The sequence below is a fragment of the Porcisia hertigi genome, chromosome 10 (assembly GCF_017918235.1).
Source record: "Porcisia hertigi strain C119 chromosome 10, whole genome shotgun sequence".
In the NCBI taxonomy this organism is placed as follows: domain Eukaryota; phylum Euglenozoa; class Kinetoplastea; order Trypanosomatida; family Trypanosomatidae; genus Porcisia; species Porcisia hertigi.
The window spans coordinates 319,191-332,685 of record NC_090569.1 but is presented as its reverse complement, the minus strand read 5'-3'; the positions used below and the strand labels follow the sequence as shown (position 1 = coordinate 332,685).

The following is a 13,495-nucleotide window of genomic DNA, read 5'->3' as shown; positions in this document are numbered from 1 at the left end:
CTCTTGGCTCTCTGAATCATGTCTTATTCTTGCGACCGGCTCGTCCGCATCTCTGCCGCGCTCCATCCCTGGCCTTTGTGTGCTCACCCATTGCGTATATTCGTTGCCTTCTCCTCTCCCTTTCGCACATCGTCAACAATGCTGTGCTCATATGCACCAGTTGGGACATTTTTGCCAGAGGGAGGGGAGATAGGGAGGGGAGGGAGGAAGCAGCAAGTTGACTTGCCATCGACACACGCGCGACCTGCGACTCCATCGCGACATTGTTTTGCCACGCCGACAAGGTCAACGTAAATCGAAGTTCCATGCGGTTGCTCCCTCCTCGGCTTTTTCTTTTTCACGTTCTTCGGACGCCTTGGCTCTGACGCACAGGCGTGGTTTTCCTTCACATTCAGACCCTCACTCCTTTTTCACTGTACGGCGCCTCGCCACACGGACGGCACGCGCCTCAGGGTGTCGTGTGATTTGATCTTGCCGCGTGTAGGACAAAAGGGAGGCTGAGAGGGGAGGGGGGGGGGGAGAAGACACTTACGCGCAACGCCTCGATTCCGTATCACCTGCCCTCTATCCATTCCCTTTCATTCTCTTGATTGCTCCCGCAGCACTCAAGTATCGCTAAAGGGAGGTGGAGGAGAGTAAAGGTACGCCGCAACAAAGCCGACAGGGGCACAACACAGCGGGAAAAGAAGAAAAACACTGCGCCATAGGCTGGCTCGAACGAAGGAGTTCGAGGGCAGCTCCCCTCCCCCCCCCCTTCCCCCTCTCCCCCATTACTTATGCTGCAAGGTAACATGCGCCTAGGGAGGCGCTGCCTGCGCTGGCCCTGTGACAAGGCCACAAGTGCCCTTGGGCACCCTACAGCAAACAGTGTCGTGGAAAAAACGGTCATGGCGAGCAGCGTGGTGTGCACGCATGTGCGCTCTTTCTGCATCGCGACACCGCTGTGTTTGGCACGGCGCCTAGCGGGCGGTCATCGTCGGCAGCGCACTCGGGAGCCAACCAAGGGTGATTGGCAGTGTCAGTGTGGTGAAGTCAACTACCACTCCAAGCGTGAGTGCTACAAGTGTGGTGCCCCTGCCCCTCCCCTTCCTCCTGGCGTTCGCCGCCCCACCCTGCCAGGTGAGGATCCACATGATTGGGCCTGCCCGTGTGGTCAGATGAACTTTAGAGGCTCTGTCTTGTGCCATAAATGCCAGCAGCCAAAGCCGGTGCCGCCACCTCTGCCTGGGCAGGAAACGACGCTGTGGACGTGCCCCAACTGCAAAGGAATCAACCGAAACAGTCGAAAGTTTTGCTTCAAGTGCTCTGCGCCCTCCCCGCTAGTTGAGTTTAAGCAGCAACAATAGTGAGGCCTGATGACTGGAGTGTTGTCACAGCGCGCGTGTGCCTTTAATGTGTGTGTGTTTGTGTGTGTGTGTGAAACTCTCTCGATGGTTTCGCATTGGCTCTTGCAGCGGATGTGTGAGGTGAGCTTGTATCTTTGCTGCTTGAGCTAGCAACGATTATGACTCCTTTTCTTCCCTCCCTCCCCTCATGTGCTCGGGCCTGTCTTTTTTTTCCCCCTGCCCCAGGCGCAAGCCTAAGCGCTGGCATGTGGGCCTTCTGCCAGGCTGTCTTGTCAACATTCTCATTAACACGCAGCGCGACAGACGCGGCACGGGCATGATGGCGTGTGCTCACATAGTAATCCCTCATCCGAAGCAAGTAGCACACATATCAAAAAAAAACAAGAGAAACGATAACAGAAATGTGTACATTGTGTGCGTTGCACTAATTGATGTTCCGCTGCCTGAGGAGGTACACTTCAGTCGGAGAGCAGGTGCGGGGGAGAAAGGGGAGGGGAGGGGAGGACGGTGTGGTGGTCCAAGAGGAGAGCTGTAGGGCTTCGGTACCGGTGTGTACTTGATTTCAAACGATATTTTTGTTTTTTTACGTGGGTCTCAGCCGCGTAGCACGTGCCCCCTCCCCTAATCCTGTTTTGCCTACTTCAATCTTTCGTTTTCTGCGCACCTGCGTTTCTCCTCCGAGAAGCCCGCGGAGCGCTCGCTTCATGTGATCCACTGCTTGTGTTCACCCCACCCTCCTCTGGCTTCATTCACTCTCTCTCTCTCGGGCTTTCTGTTGTCCCTCGACGATCAGTGAACTGCTGCTTTGGTGCCTCGAGGTTCCTCACCAGGTGAAGATCTCCACATCGTTGCCTTAAACGCACATCGACAACGTTTTGTTGTATTTCGGTGCTGTTGCTGGCGGTGCTCACGCCTGCTCTTGTATATCCCCCCTCTCTTTTCCTTCCTCTTTCTCTGCAGAGCACAAGTTGTCTCTCCCCGACAACGGTAGTACCTCTCCGTTGGCCCGCCCCCCTCCCCCTCCTCCCTCCCTCCCTCCCTTCCTTCCTCACCCCCTCCCTCCTTTTTCACGCAGGCCAACACAGCGAAGCAAAAATGGACTCGGTAGCACAGGCGGAAAGCCAACTTTCGGCAACCAACAGCGGTGGAGCGGCGGCCACGAATGCTATCCATGCTTCCATCGCCTCGGACCCGACGAACACGAAGACTAAGAAACAACTCTTCATGTCGCAGCGTGCAGAGCGGCTAAAAGACCCCAAGGTGCGCAAAATGGGCATCGACCGCGAGGCCTTGGATGCGCAGGTACGTGAGAAGGAGGCGCTGCGCCAGCTAGAAAAGGAAAGGGACGACTACTACGACCGCCAAGCGCTTCTGATGGACCGCCATGCGTGTGCTTTGCAGCAGGAGGTGAATTCTATTCGCGCAGCTCGAGAGAAGGAGCTCCAGGACTACCGCCAGACCTTTCAGAAGAAAGAGTTGGGCCGCGAGTGGGATCTCAACGACCCGCAGGCGCGGCGCAAAGAGTTGCCTGCACGCGTTGGCGACAACGACCCGCGTAACGGAGCGTCGTCGCTGCAGAAGTTCGAGGGTGAGGATCTCGACTACCCGGCACGCAAGGCGGCGCAGCAGCTGCAGCAGCGACAGTGGGCGCAGCAGCAGGTGAACGAGAAGCTGGCGAAAAAGTGGATGGAGCAAGAGCGCGACCGAACGTTTGATGACCTGAACGAGGAAGTGAACTACCGCTTGTACGAGGTGGAGCGAAAAGTAGCTGATCAGCGACGGCTGATGGAGAAGAACGGCGCGGACTTCAATCGTGCGCTCGCCGAGCAGCAGCGACGCGAGGCTGTGCGCGCCAAAGAGGAGGACACGCGCCTCGGACTCGAGGAAATGGCGTACCAGATGAACAGCGACTTCCTCAACGAGCGTGAGAGTGTAGTCAGCGAACTCGGCACCAAAGTTCTGGCAGAGCGCTATAAGGGCATGACGGATAGCCAGAAGGCTCTCTTGCGAGCTGGTCAAGATGAACAGCTCCGTGAACTTCGTCGCCGTCGTCTGTTAGAGGTGGAGGAGAGGAAGCAGTGGTCGCAGCAGGAACATATGCAGCTGCGAATGGCGAATGCACTCGACCGCCAGCGCGAGCGCGAACGCCGGGCTGAGCGTGAGCAACTAGCAGAGACTCACAAGATGCAAGCCAAGGCGGCTTCCCAGCGCAAGGCAGAGTTGGACGAGCTCTACACAAACGCGGTAGACGAGGACTACTTCAAGTATTGGGATCGCTGCTTGTAATTCCTGCGTGTGTAGCGACTTGAACTCATAATGGCAGGTGCGTTCGGCCGTTTGTTGCCGAGTCAGGGTACCTCAAATATACATGTATATGTATATGTGTGTATGTGTATGTGTGTGTGATCTTTATATATATATATATTTACTCCGCTTTTAGATGATGTACAAAATTCCCCTTTTTTTTTGAGTTGGTCCTCTGTGTGTGTGAATGTGTGTGTGTGTGTGTGGTTGGATCTGTTGAGTTCACACACGTCCTCTTTTCGTGTTGGATAGCCTCTTCATGTTTGGGATGTTCTTCCCATGATGCCCAACGCGGGGTTGTACAGCGTCAGGGGCCAGCATAGCGCGACCTATTTTTCCTTTTTAGGGGGGGGGGAGGAGGAGGGGTAGGAGGAGGGGGTAGGGTGCCCGAACAAAGAAATGTCAGCGCTCTGCATGTCTTTTCATGTGAGGGTGCGAGTGCCCCCTTTCCACCCCACCCTACCACAGTGAGACCAGCACACACCACTCGCACACACACAAAAAGAGGCGGTATTGAATAGGCTGGTGCCGCTCTAGACCTCTCCGCCTGTGTTCATATGTGCTTGAACAGGTTGTCTTCTCATGTACCTAGCCCTTCGCAGCCCACCCTCTTCTCTCGTGCACCTCATTCAAGATACACAGGGGAGCGCCTGATCATGTGGGCCATCTGTCCCCCCTCCCCCTTTTCCCCATATCTTTGCCAACCGCATTTTTTTGTTGTTGTTCCAAGTCTACTTTGGGAAGGAGGCGATCAAGGCTCGCCTCTACATAAGAACAAAGACTGATACAAACTGTTGCCGCTCTGGCTTACGGCATCCATGGAGGAAACTCTGAGAATTCACTACTTTCAAGAGTGGTGTCGGGCTGGTACTTCTTCACCCACCCACCCACACACGCACACACACTCGAACCTCGCCCATTCTCACCCCCTTTTTTCCTCCTCTAAAATGCGCCCACGCCTGTGTCGTCTCCTGAACCCGTTGTCTGATGGCTAGAGACATCTCTGATTCATGACGCCGTCACCCTTCCCCCTCTCACCCCCCCTCTCACCCCCCTCTCTCCCCCATCTCTCCCCCATCTCTCCCCCCTCACCCCTCTCACCCCCCTCCCCTACTACACCGGCTAACGCACATTGACAGGCGCAAACGCCAGCTTTCCTTTTGTTGTTGGGGCCACACTTCGTTTTTTCTACGGCCCTCCACTAAATTTTTCTGGCCGTACGCTTGTGTCTTCGTGGATGTGTGTATGTGTGTCTGCGCGCGCCCACACGGGGGACATTGTTTTGGTTACCTCTTTTTTTCGTACATTCACACCATCATAGAGTCATTCTTCCCCTGGCCGTGGGGAGCGGAGAGACACTCCTGGCAGACATTACGCAGACCTGCACACAAACCAGAGGGGGGGGGAGGGAGGTTAATAAGTCGGGGCTCTGCGTGTATTTTTTTTTCTGATTGCGGCCACAAATGTTGATCCTCGGTGTCGGTGCAGGGACCTTCGCGGTGCTCGTCAGCGTTGCCGTGGCTCTCCTGATCGCGCTTGTCGGCTCCTACTTGGCCCCACAGTGGACTCTTTTCATCATACTTGGTTGCCTGGTGCTCCCCTTTGTTGTGTACGGCTGCATCCTGACAGCCCCGCGTGGACCTGTCGACGACACACCAGCACTGGCTGCAACCTATTACCGAGAGCGGCAGTTGCCATCAAACACGGACATCGTTGATAGGCTCTCGCCGGTGCGTATTGTGATGCTCCTTGTGATGATACTCGGCACGTTTGCCGGACTCGCTTTCCACGTTGTCACACTGGCGAACTCGCCTCCATACGAGGCACCGCGTGTGCACTGTCTTCGGCAGCGACTGGGGGAGGCGCACCCATCCTGGTATCGATAGAGTGCATTGTGCATCCCTCCCCCCTCCCCCCCTTTTTTCCCAAATTCATGTGCGCTGTATTCCTTTTTTTTCCCTCTGCCTATCGGTAGGGGGAAGAAATAAAGGCTTGTGTCGATGTTTTGGTCCCAATGGCGAATAATGGGTGCACTCACGTGCGTATGAGGACGCACACGCACACACACAGACATGCATGCATGCACATGCATTCATTGTGTGTCTACGCGCGCGTGCGCTTCAATCGAAGGCGGCAGCTGCTACTGAATCCAAACTTGACGTCAACTTCTTTTGGTGAAACCGAGGCGCACCTTTGCTTCCTCCCTCCCCCTTCCCTCCTCGTGTGTGTGTGTGTGTGTGTGTAGGTGTGTGTGTGTGTGTGTGTGTGTGTGTGTGTGTGTGCCTCTGTTTCTTCATGCCCCCCCCCCCCCCGACTCATCGTCGTTGGTCAGTCCGTACTTTTCGCTGCCTTGAAGAAGTTGGCCGTGGAAAATACGGCTGGGGAGCGAAGGCGAGGGCGCTACCGCCTTCGAGTATTCGCTGTCGTCCGCTATCTCGAACCCCTCCTACCTCCCACTTATTTTAGCACGTCTCTCATTGCTCATGTCCGTTTTCAGTCGACATCTGCTTTCCCCTCGTTTTTGCTGCTGAAGAGCGAGTACGCTACTGTCGTTGTCACTGCAACACCGGCGCCCTCAACGTGTAACTCAAAGCATACACACATCAACAAGACGTGCACGAAGGGAACATTGTTGTATTCACACGTACACACGTACGCCCGCGCATGCACGCGGACTGTGTTGACGCATATACATCCGGTTAACATTGCCTTTATTTCTCATTCCTTTGCCTCTTCATATACAGACCGGCATACATTGCATACACACACACACACATATATATATATACTCACAAACGGAAAGCGCGCAACCAACTCGGAGCTCCTGCGCGTGCAAGACGAAGACACAGTACAAGGGTGAGTGTCTGTTCTCGGTTTCTGCTGCCTTGGCGACCGCCAGTTATCACGAGAAGTGAGTAGACCCCGACTGTGAGTTAGTGTGTGTGTGTGTGTGTCAGCACTGGCAGCACGTCACTGATCGTCCTAAAGCGCCGGCTACTCCACCCCCGCACTCTTCTACTTGATCCATCCATCCATCCGCTCTTTGTTTATTCACAGCGTCATACTGCTCCCTTCTCGTTCGACGCGTGTAACGCGTCTGGTCTGACGTGAGCGTCTATTTGTCTTGCAGGCGTCTTGGCTATTCCCCTCACCCCCCTCCTTTTTCTTGCAGTGGCCTATCTTGTGTGGTGAGTGTGTGTCTTTGGTTAGTTCCGGGCTCGTCATCATACCCTTCAGTGATTCCCCCCCCTCCTCCCCTCCTCCCTTGTAGCCGCTGCCCACCACTACACACTCACATACACGATCCCTTCGGCGGTGCAAAAAAAGAAAAAAAGTGAGAAGTGGCGTAGAGAAGCGATTGAGACGGAGCGACGACGACCACGAGTGAAACAACCACACACACACTCACACACACACACACACACAAAAAGCGAAACATGGAGGAGGACTTGGCATACAAAATAATTGTGATTGGGAGCGTTAGTGTAGGGAAGAGCAACATCACCTCGCGTTTTTGTGATGACGCCTTCTACCCTGATCTTGTCCCCACATTAGGGATGGACTTCAAGTACAGTAACTGCAACACCCTCGAGAAAAACCCGCGGTGCGTGCGTCTGCAAATCTGGGACACAAGCGGACAAGACGACTTTGTGACGCTCACGACTGCCTTCTATCGAAACTGCCAAGGCGCGTTGCTGTGCTTCGACTTGACGAACCGGCCGTCTTTCGAGGATCTCGATCAGTGGTACGAGCGGCTAGAGCGGTACTCACCGGTTGTACCGCCGCTCATCTTGGTTGGGTGCAAGCTGGATCTGGTCAAGAGTCGCCTTGACGATCAGGGTGAGGGAATCGTATTGGGCAGTAATCGCCAAGTAGCCAAGAGCGAGGCCGACGCGTGGGCGCGACAGCACAAATGTCTCTGTTACCTGGAGACCAGTGCAAAGGAGAACACAAATGTGTCACAGGCGTTTCAACAGCTCGCCACGTACATTGCCTCGGCAGCGAACCCTGGAGCTAGACATGCGGGCCGCACCCTTGGCCCTGGTGGCCGCCCCCTTGCAGGGGAGAAGAAACCAAAGAAGCGGCAGTGTTGCTCTGACTGAGCTGAGAGGGCAGCGGATTGGGCTTGGGGGGGAGGCAGCTCTGTGTGTGTGTGTGTGTGTCGATCTGTCTTCCTCTCTTTATACCCCCACCCACCACTTTTTCTCTTTGACCTCTCAACTGAACAACGAATACACACTGCAAGAAATATGTGCCTTGCCTTGTCCATGCTGCATTGCCGCCATTGCGTTGGTGAAGGAAGGGGGTCGGAGGGGCGGCTGTGAAAGGAGCTTCATAGCGCACGGCTTCTTTACGTGAGGCAGATGTGGGGCTGAGCACACAAACACATTGAAGGGGGGCTGTGTTAGCGTTTCCTGTTGGGGCTGGATAGTACCTGCGCCCTCCCTCTCCACCCACACAAGCGCATATTCGCCTTCCGGAGAGTCATACGGATGACCACATCTGTGGCAAACGAACCTATCCTCCCTCCCTTTCTTGTGGTCCCACATCCATATCCACCTCCCCACCCTCCCTCCATCCCTCCCTCCTTTCCCACCCAAACGTGCTCGTCGTCCTCCCTACCTCGCCTGCGTGCGTACACGTGCGTCTCGAGCGCACGTACCCTCCCCCTCCCCTTCCCTTTCCCCTTCCACTTTTTAATCTCCCTGGACCCTGCACAGCTCTCTTTGCTTCCACACGAATACGTACATTATCTCACCATCGCATCTCCATACCTGTGTGGACTGCATCTTTCGCACGTACACCCGCATACACACACACACACACAAACGCGGGAAATTTTTATGGTTTTGTAGTTTTGCCTCTTGAGCTTTCTTCCCCTCCTCCTTTCTAGACGTCTCTGTACTGAAGGTACTCAGGCGAGGAAGCTGTGCATCCTCAAACGAGATTAGCAGCACTCTCCACAACTCGTGCACCGTCTCCTCTTTTTTTTCCTTGTGTGTCTGTGCGCCTCCCCCAAACACACACATACGCATATATATATATATATATATATATCAGTCATCATGAGCCACCACAGCGCTCCTGGCGGTGATTGCGACTACATCTTCAAGATCATCGTCATTGGCGACAGTGGTGTGGGTAAGTCATCCCTCACCGTGCGCCTCTCCGAAGATGTCTTCTACAAGGACTACGCCTCGACCATCGCCATCGACTTTCGCATGCACCAGATGAGCTACATGGACAAGCGCGTCCGCCTTCAGATTTGGGACACAGCCGGCCAGGAGCGCTTCCAGTCCGTTGCCACAGCGTTCTACCGCGGTGCTAACGGTGTGTTGCTCTGCTTTGACCTTACGCACCGTCCTTCCTTTATGCACCTGGAGCAGTGGATGGAGCGCGTGAAGCAGCAAGCCTTGCCAGGCATTCCATGTCTGCTGGTGGGATGCAAGAGTGATGAGGCGCGCTCCAATCGCCAGGTGACGCGCGAGGAGGCGGTAGCCTGGGCTCAGCAGCACGGCATGCCTTTCATTGAGACAAGCGCTAAAGAGAAGGAGAACGTGCAGACAGCCTTCCAGCAGATCACCATGTCTATCTTCACGGACATGAAGGAGCGCAACGGCAAGGCGCCAGTGACCGGTGACAACGCAGCCGGCCGCGCCCAGAGCGTCAACCTTGATCACCACCGAACCAGCAAAAGCGAAACCAAGTGCTGCTAGGCATGAGCGCGTCGTTCGTCGCGTTTACATGGAGGGCACCGCCAGAAGTGGTGGTACATCACACCATTTCGATATAGCGCAGACACGGTCAGAGGGTGAAGAGCGCAGAGAGAAACCCCGTTCATGCACAGGTGCCTGTAAACTAGGAGCCCTTCAGTTTGGACGGACTTTGAATCAGGCACATGAAAGGAGGAGGGCGATGTTTGCGGGTGTAGTTGCGTGTGCGCGCGCGCGTAATCGGTGTCGTTGGTTTGTCCTTCCCCCCCACTCGTTTGTGTTTGCTTCTTTTTTCCCCGCTCGATTTACGCACGTCTGTTTTTGTTCGCATTGTTTAGCCCAGCTCAACTGACTGACTGTCTGTGTGTGTGTGTGTGTCCTATGAGTCTTGCTCTTTCACTCAGTGGGTGTCTGCGCAAAGACAGGAGGTGCCCAAGGGGGATATGGCCGACATGTTCACATGGACTTTCCCCCAAACACTTCCTAGCTATTCGAACACCATCTCTTACCTGCCCACCACACGTCTCTTACGCAGTCCTTTGCGTGTTGTTTTCTCGCTTTGCGTCTCCTGCTTGCGTGCTCTTGGGTTTGTATGAAAGCGGGTGAGTGTGTAGGTCTCACTTCATGTTTCCTCCACCTACGCTTAGTGTACCTCTGTTCGCCCCCCCCCTCCCCTCCCCTCCCCTCCCCCAACCACAGGCGACGTGATCTTTGCGTGCTCGTGCACTCTGCTTGCTTACATCACTTCTCGAACATGGGGGGTGCTCTCATCCTTTCACACAGCAGCCTCCCTCCCCCCCTTTCTCACGTTGTTGATATTTGTTGTGTCCTGTATATGCTCGCTCTTTGACATTTCCGTTTGACGACAAGGCGCTTCTCTTTTATTTTCCAAGTTTGTTTGTTTTTTGGTGGGGGGGGGGGGAGAGAGGAGGAGGAGCTGACCCCCCCCCCTCCCTCCCGCCCCCTCGTGCATGTAATCGCCGCTTCCCCCCTCTCCCAACAGATGTACAGACAGACATTTAAAAGGCCCAAACCTGCAAGAAGGTGTGCGCACGACACTGTCGTCACCTTCTGGTGTGTTCTGTACATGTGTCTGTGGAGAAGTTACATGTCTGTGTTGGCCCTCCTCTCGTCTCGTCTCGTGGGTATGAGTGTGTGTATGAGTGTGCCTGCTCTTCAAGTCTCCTGTTGTTTATTGCCTTCATCTTTCTCCCTCCTTCGTATTTTCTGTGGTCGTCGTCTCTCCCTCGTGTGTGTGTGTGTGTGTGTGTGTGTGTGACATGTTTCATTTGTTCGTATATTTCTCGTCTGTGTTTTGAGGCCCGTTCGGATGCTTATTTTTCTGTGGTGATTTTTTTGCGTCAAGAAGGAGGAATCGATAGAAGCTCCGTACCGATTGACCTGGTGGATCAGCACCCCCCCCCCTCCCTCCCTCCCTTCCTTCCTTCCTTGCCTTGTAGAAATTGGTGCTAGGTGCACACGCACACAGGCGTGGACACATACGAGTCGCAATGTTGACACCTTCTTCTGTCCAGGGCTGTGGTGGACATCTTCCTCCCCCTCTGTCTCTCGTCTTGTCGGTAGACCACGACGCCCTCGAGGGGGAGGGGGGAGGGGGTTAGGCCCCTCAGTGCACTTAGCGTGTATCGCCCACTGGCCAACACCATTGCATTATCAATGGGCCTTTTTTCTTGAGATTCTCGGCAGCGGTGATGAGCGACGCTCTCTTCCATTCCCTCTCCACGCCTCACGTGTTGCACACTTTTTATTGGGGTGGGTGGGGGGTGCCGTAAAAAAACGGATTTTTCTACACGGCGTGTCGTTGCACCGCTGCTGTTTCTCTCTTCCCCCCTCTCCCTCCCTCATTCTTGACGTTTGTTGGCGACTTTCGATGAGACTTTAGTAGCTGCATGCCTCCTCCTCTTCCTCCTCCTCCTCCCCCGCCACCCCCACCACCACCAGAGACACACACACGCACACATATACACACAGGGTCCGTGCTGAGATTGATAGACACAGATGACCTTCTTTACCAACAAGTCTTGTGAGGTCTTCCCGCCTCGCCGCCGGGGCCAGTCTGATGGAGTGTTACGCAAGGAGCTCAATGCACGTGGCGCACCCGGTGACTCCACCATCATCACCAAGACTGAACTAGGTATCATCCGCGCTATGATCGATGGTCGCTTCCCTCTCAGCCTCAGCGGCTCCGCCGCGACTGCGGCGGCCTCACGCACACACACAGAGTCTGGCGAGGAACGGCGTCGCCGCATGCAGGAGTTTGACGCAGAGCGGGCTCGAAACGGTGTGGAGCCACGGACGGCGGAGGAGATTGAGCAGGCGCAGCTGCGTCAAGTGAACCTGGAGAAGGCGCGGCAGAAGCTGGACGAAGAATTCGATGAGGTAAAGGCCATGAATCGAGTCATTATGGAAGCGAAGTGTGTCGCCATGCGAGAGGCTCAGCGGCTGGAAAAACAAAAACGCATTGAGGAGGAGACGGCCTACAACCACCAGATGGACACGCTCATGATGCAAGAAGCAGAGGCGGCTCAGCGAGTCTACCTCGAGCGTGAACGACAGCGGATGGAGGAGCAGCGTCGCAACGCCTCCATGATCAAGGATCAGTTGCGTGAGCGCGATGTGGAGCGGGTGCGCCGGCTGGAACGACAACAGCAGGAGCATGAGGCCCTTAGTCGGCATATGGAGCTCCTAAAGGTAGAAGAGAAAGCCGAGAAGTTGCGTCGCATGGATGCGGCTCGCCGGTTGATGGAGGAGGTTGCCATCACGAATGCGGAGCAGGTGGCACTGAAAAAGCGCGCGAGGGATCTGGAGCTCGCGGAGGAGCAGAAGATGGCAGACTACATCAAACAGAAGGAAGCACGCGAAACGGCCTATGCCGAGGAGCAAGCCCGTATTCGGCGTGAGAAGGAGAAGGAGATTGCGCTGCTGCGTGCGAACCAGCAGAAGGTGCAGGACAAGCAGGCAGAGCTGGAGGAGCTGCGGGCCCGCCGTGTACAGGAGTCCTACATTCGTGAGGAGCGGCGAAAGGAAAGGGAGGCGACCGAGCGGGAGAAGGCCATGCACGCCGATCTCCAGAGGGCTCGTCTCGAGCAGGTAAAGGAGCGCGCCCGCCAGAAGGCTTTAGAGAAGGAGCAGGAGCAGGAGGAGGTCGATCGCATGTTGGCGGTGCAGAAGATCAGTCACGAACAGGATCTCGAGCGCAAGGCCCGCGTTCGCTGCCTACAGATGGAGAACTCAGTAGCGTTGCTGAAGCAGATCATGGAAACCGAGGAGCGTCGCCGTCGGGAGCGCCAAGAGGAGATCGAAGAGGGCAATCAGGTCCGCAAGGAAGCGCGTGAGCGGCAGGCAGCCCTAGAGGGCATCCGTGACCGCAAGCTATGCGAGCTGGAGGAGCTGGGCGTACCAGATCAGTACCGCCGCGCCCTCCTCAAGGTAGCCAAGTAAGCTCACAACCAAGGGCCACAGCATGTTGGCGTGTGTGCACATTGGGAGGGGAGGGGGGTTGTGTCTCTGCAGATGTTCTTGTTTGTGCATTTTTTTTTCTCATGCTGCTGTGCCGAAGACAGCCCGCACACACTTACACGTACACTCTTTTTTTTTTTCTGTCTCGTGATGGTGTTGGTTTGGCGCTTCTTGTTTTGTTCTCTTCCCCTTATTTGTGTCGCGGGTACGCACCTGCGCTCACCCCAGAGAGACGACGCTTGCGACCCCATGTACATACCCTGGTGCGTGCGCTCCAGTAAACAAGAGATTAGTGTTGATACGTGTATTATACTCTCCCGTGCCGCCATCAATGTAAACAACGTTTTTAGAGTGAAGCACGAACGAAGAAGGGGGGAGAAAAATATGCATGCAATAAGGACTTCGACACATGCCACACTGTGTGCTCCTTTGTGTGAGGTGCGCCCTCAGCAGACTGGTGTATCAAGGCACATCTTTCGATCCCCGTGTCTCAGTTGCAAAGGGCATATAGCACTCAAAGTTTGAAAGCCACGAGATGCATGTCTGCTCCCCGTCTCCTCCCTCCCCCCCCCTCCCCCCCCCAACCACACACGCACACACTTCCAAAGGATATGGTGATGTGTGCTGAGGCAGGATGGGAATGCCAAACCA

At 55.3% G+C, this 13,495-nt stretch overlaps 6 protein-coding genes across 6 annotated transcripts; all 6 read left to right on the top strand.

The window, feature by feature from the left end:
• Nucleotides 1-776: 776 nt before the first annotated feature.
• JKF63_07680 (uncharacterized protein) lies at nucleotides 777-1,346 on the top strand (the record flags this gene model as incomplete). Its single annotated transcript, XM_067903611.1, has 1 exon — nucleotides 777-1,346. One exon carries the CDS (start codon nucleotides 777-779, stop codon nucleotides 1,344-1,346), a length of 570 nt encoding a protein of 189 aa, XP_067759092.1.
• Nucleotides 1,347-2,441: 1,095 nt separating this feature from the next.
• On the top strand, nucleotides 2,442-3,632 carry JKF63_07679 (uncharacterized protein; the record flags this gene model as incomplete). Its single annotated transcript, XM_067903610.1, has 1 exon — nucleotides 2,442-3,632. One exon carries the CDS (start codon nucleotides 2,442-2,444, stop codon nucleotides 3,630-3,632), a length of 1,191 nt encoding a protein of 396 aa, XP_067759091.1.
• Nucleotides 3,633-5,113: 1,481 nt separating this feature from the next.
• On the top strand, nucleotides 5,114-5,536 carry JKF63_07678 (uncharacterized protein; the record flags this gene model as incomplete). The annotated part of the gene is made up of 1 exon (XM_067903609.1): nucleotides 5,114-5,536. One exon carries the CDS (start codon nucleotides 5,114-5,116, stop codon nucleotides 5,534-5,536), a length of 423 nt encoding a protein of 140 aa, XP_067759090.1.
• Nucleotides 5,537-7,087: 1,551 nt separating this feature from the next.
• Nucleotides 7,088-7,753, top strand: JKF63_07677 (uncharacterized protein; the record flags this gene model as incomplete). Its single annotated transcript, XM_067903608.1, has 1 exon — nucleotides 7,088-7,753. One exon carries the CDS (start codon nucleotides 7,088-7,090, stop codon nucleotides 7,751-7,753), a length of 666 nt encoding a protein of 221 aa, XP_067759089.1.
• A 963-nt stretch (nucleotides 7,754-8,716) lies between these two features.
• On the top strand, nucleotides 8,717-9,367 carry JKF63_07676 (uncharacterized protein; the record flags this gene model as incomplete). Its single annotated transcript, XM_067903607.1, has 1 exon — nucleotides 8,717-9,367. One exon carries the CDS (start codon nucleotides 8,717-8,719, stop codon nucleotides 9,365-9,367), a length of 651 nt encoding a protein of 216 aa, XP_067759088.1.
• Nucleotides 9,368-11,383: 2,016 nt separating this feature from the next.
• JKF63_07675 (uncharacterized protein) lies at nucleotides 11,384-12,826 on the top strand (the record flags this gene model as incomplete). Its single annotated transcript, XM_067903606.1, has 1 exon — nucleotides 11,384-12,826. One exon carries the CDS (start codon nucleotides 11,384-11,386, stop codon nucleotides 12,824-12,826), a length of 1,443 nt encoding a protein of 480 aa, XP_067759087.1.
• Nucleotides 12,827-13,495: the final 669 nt, after the last annotated feature.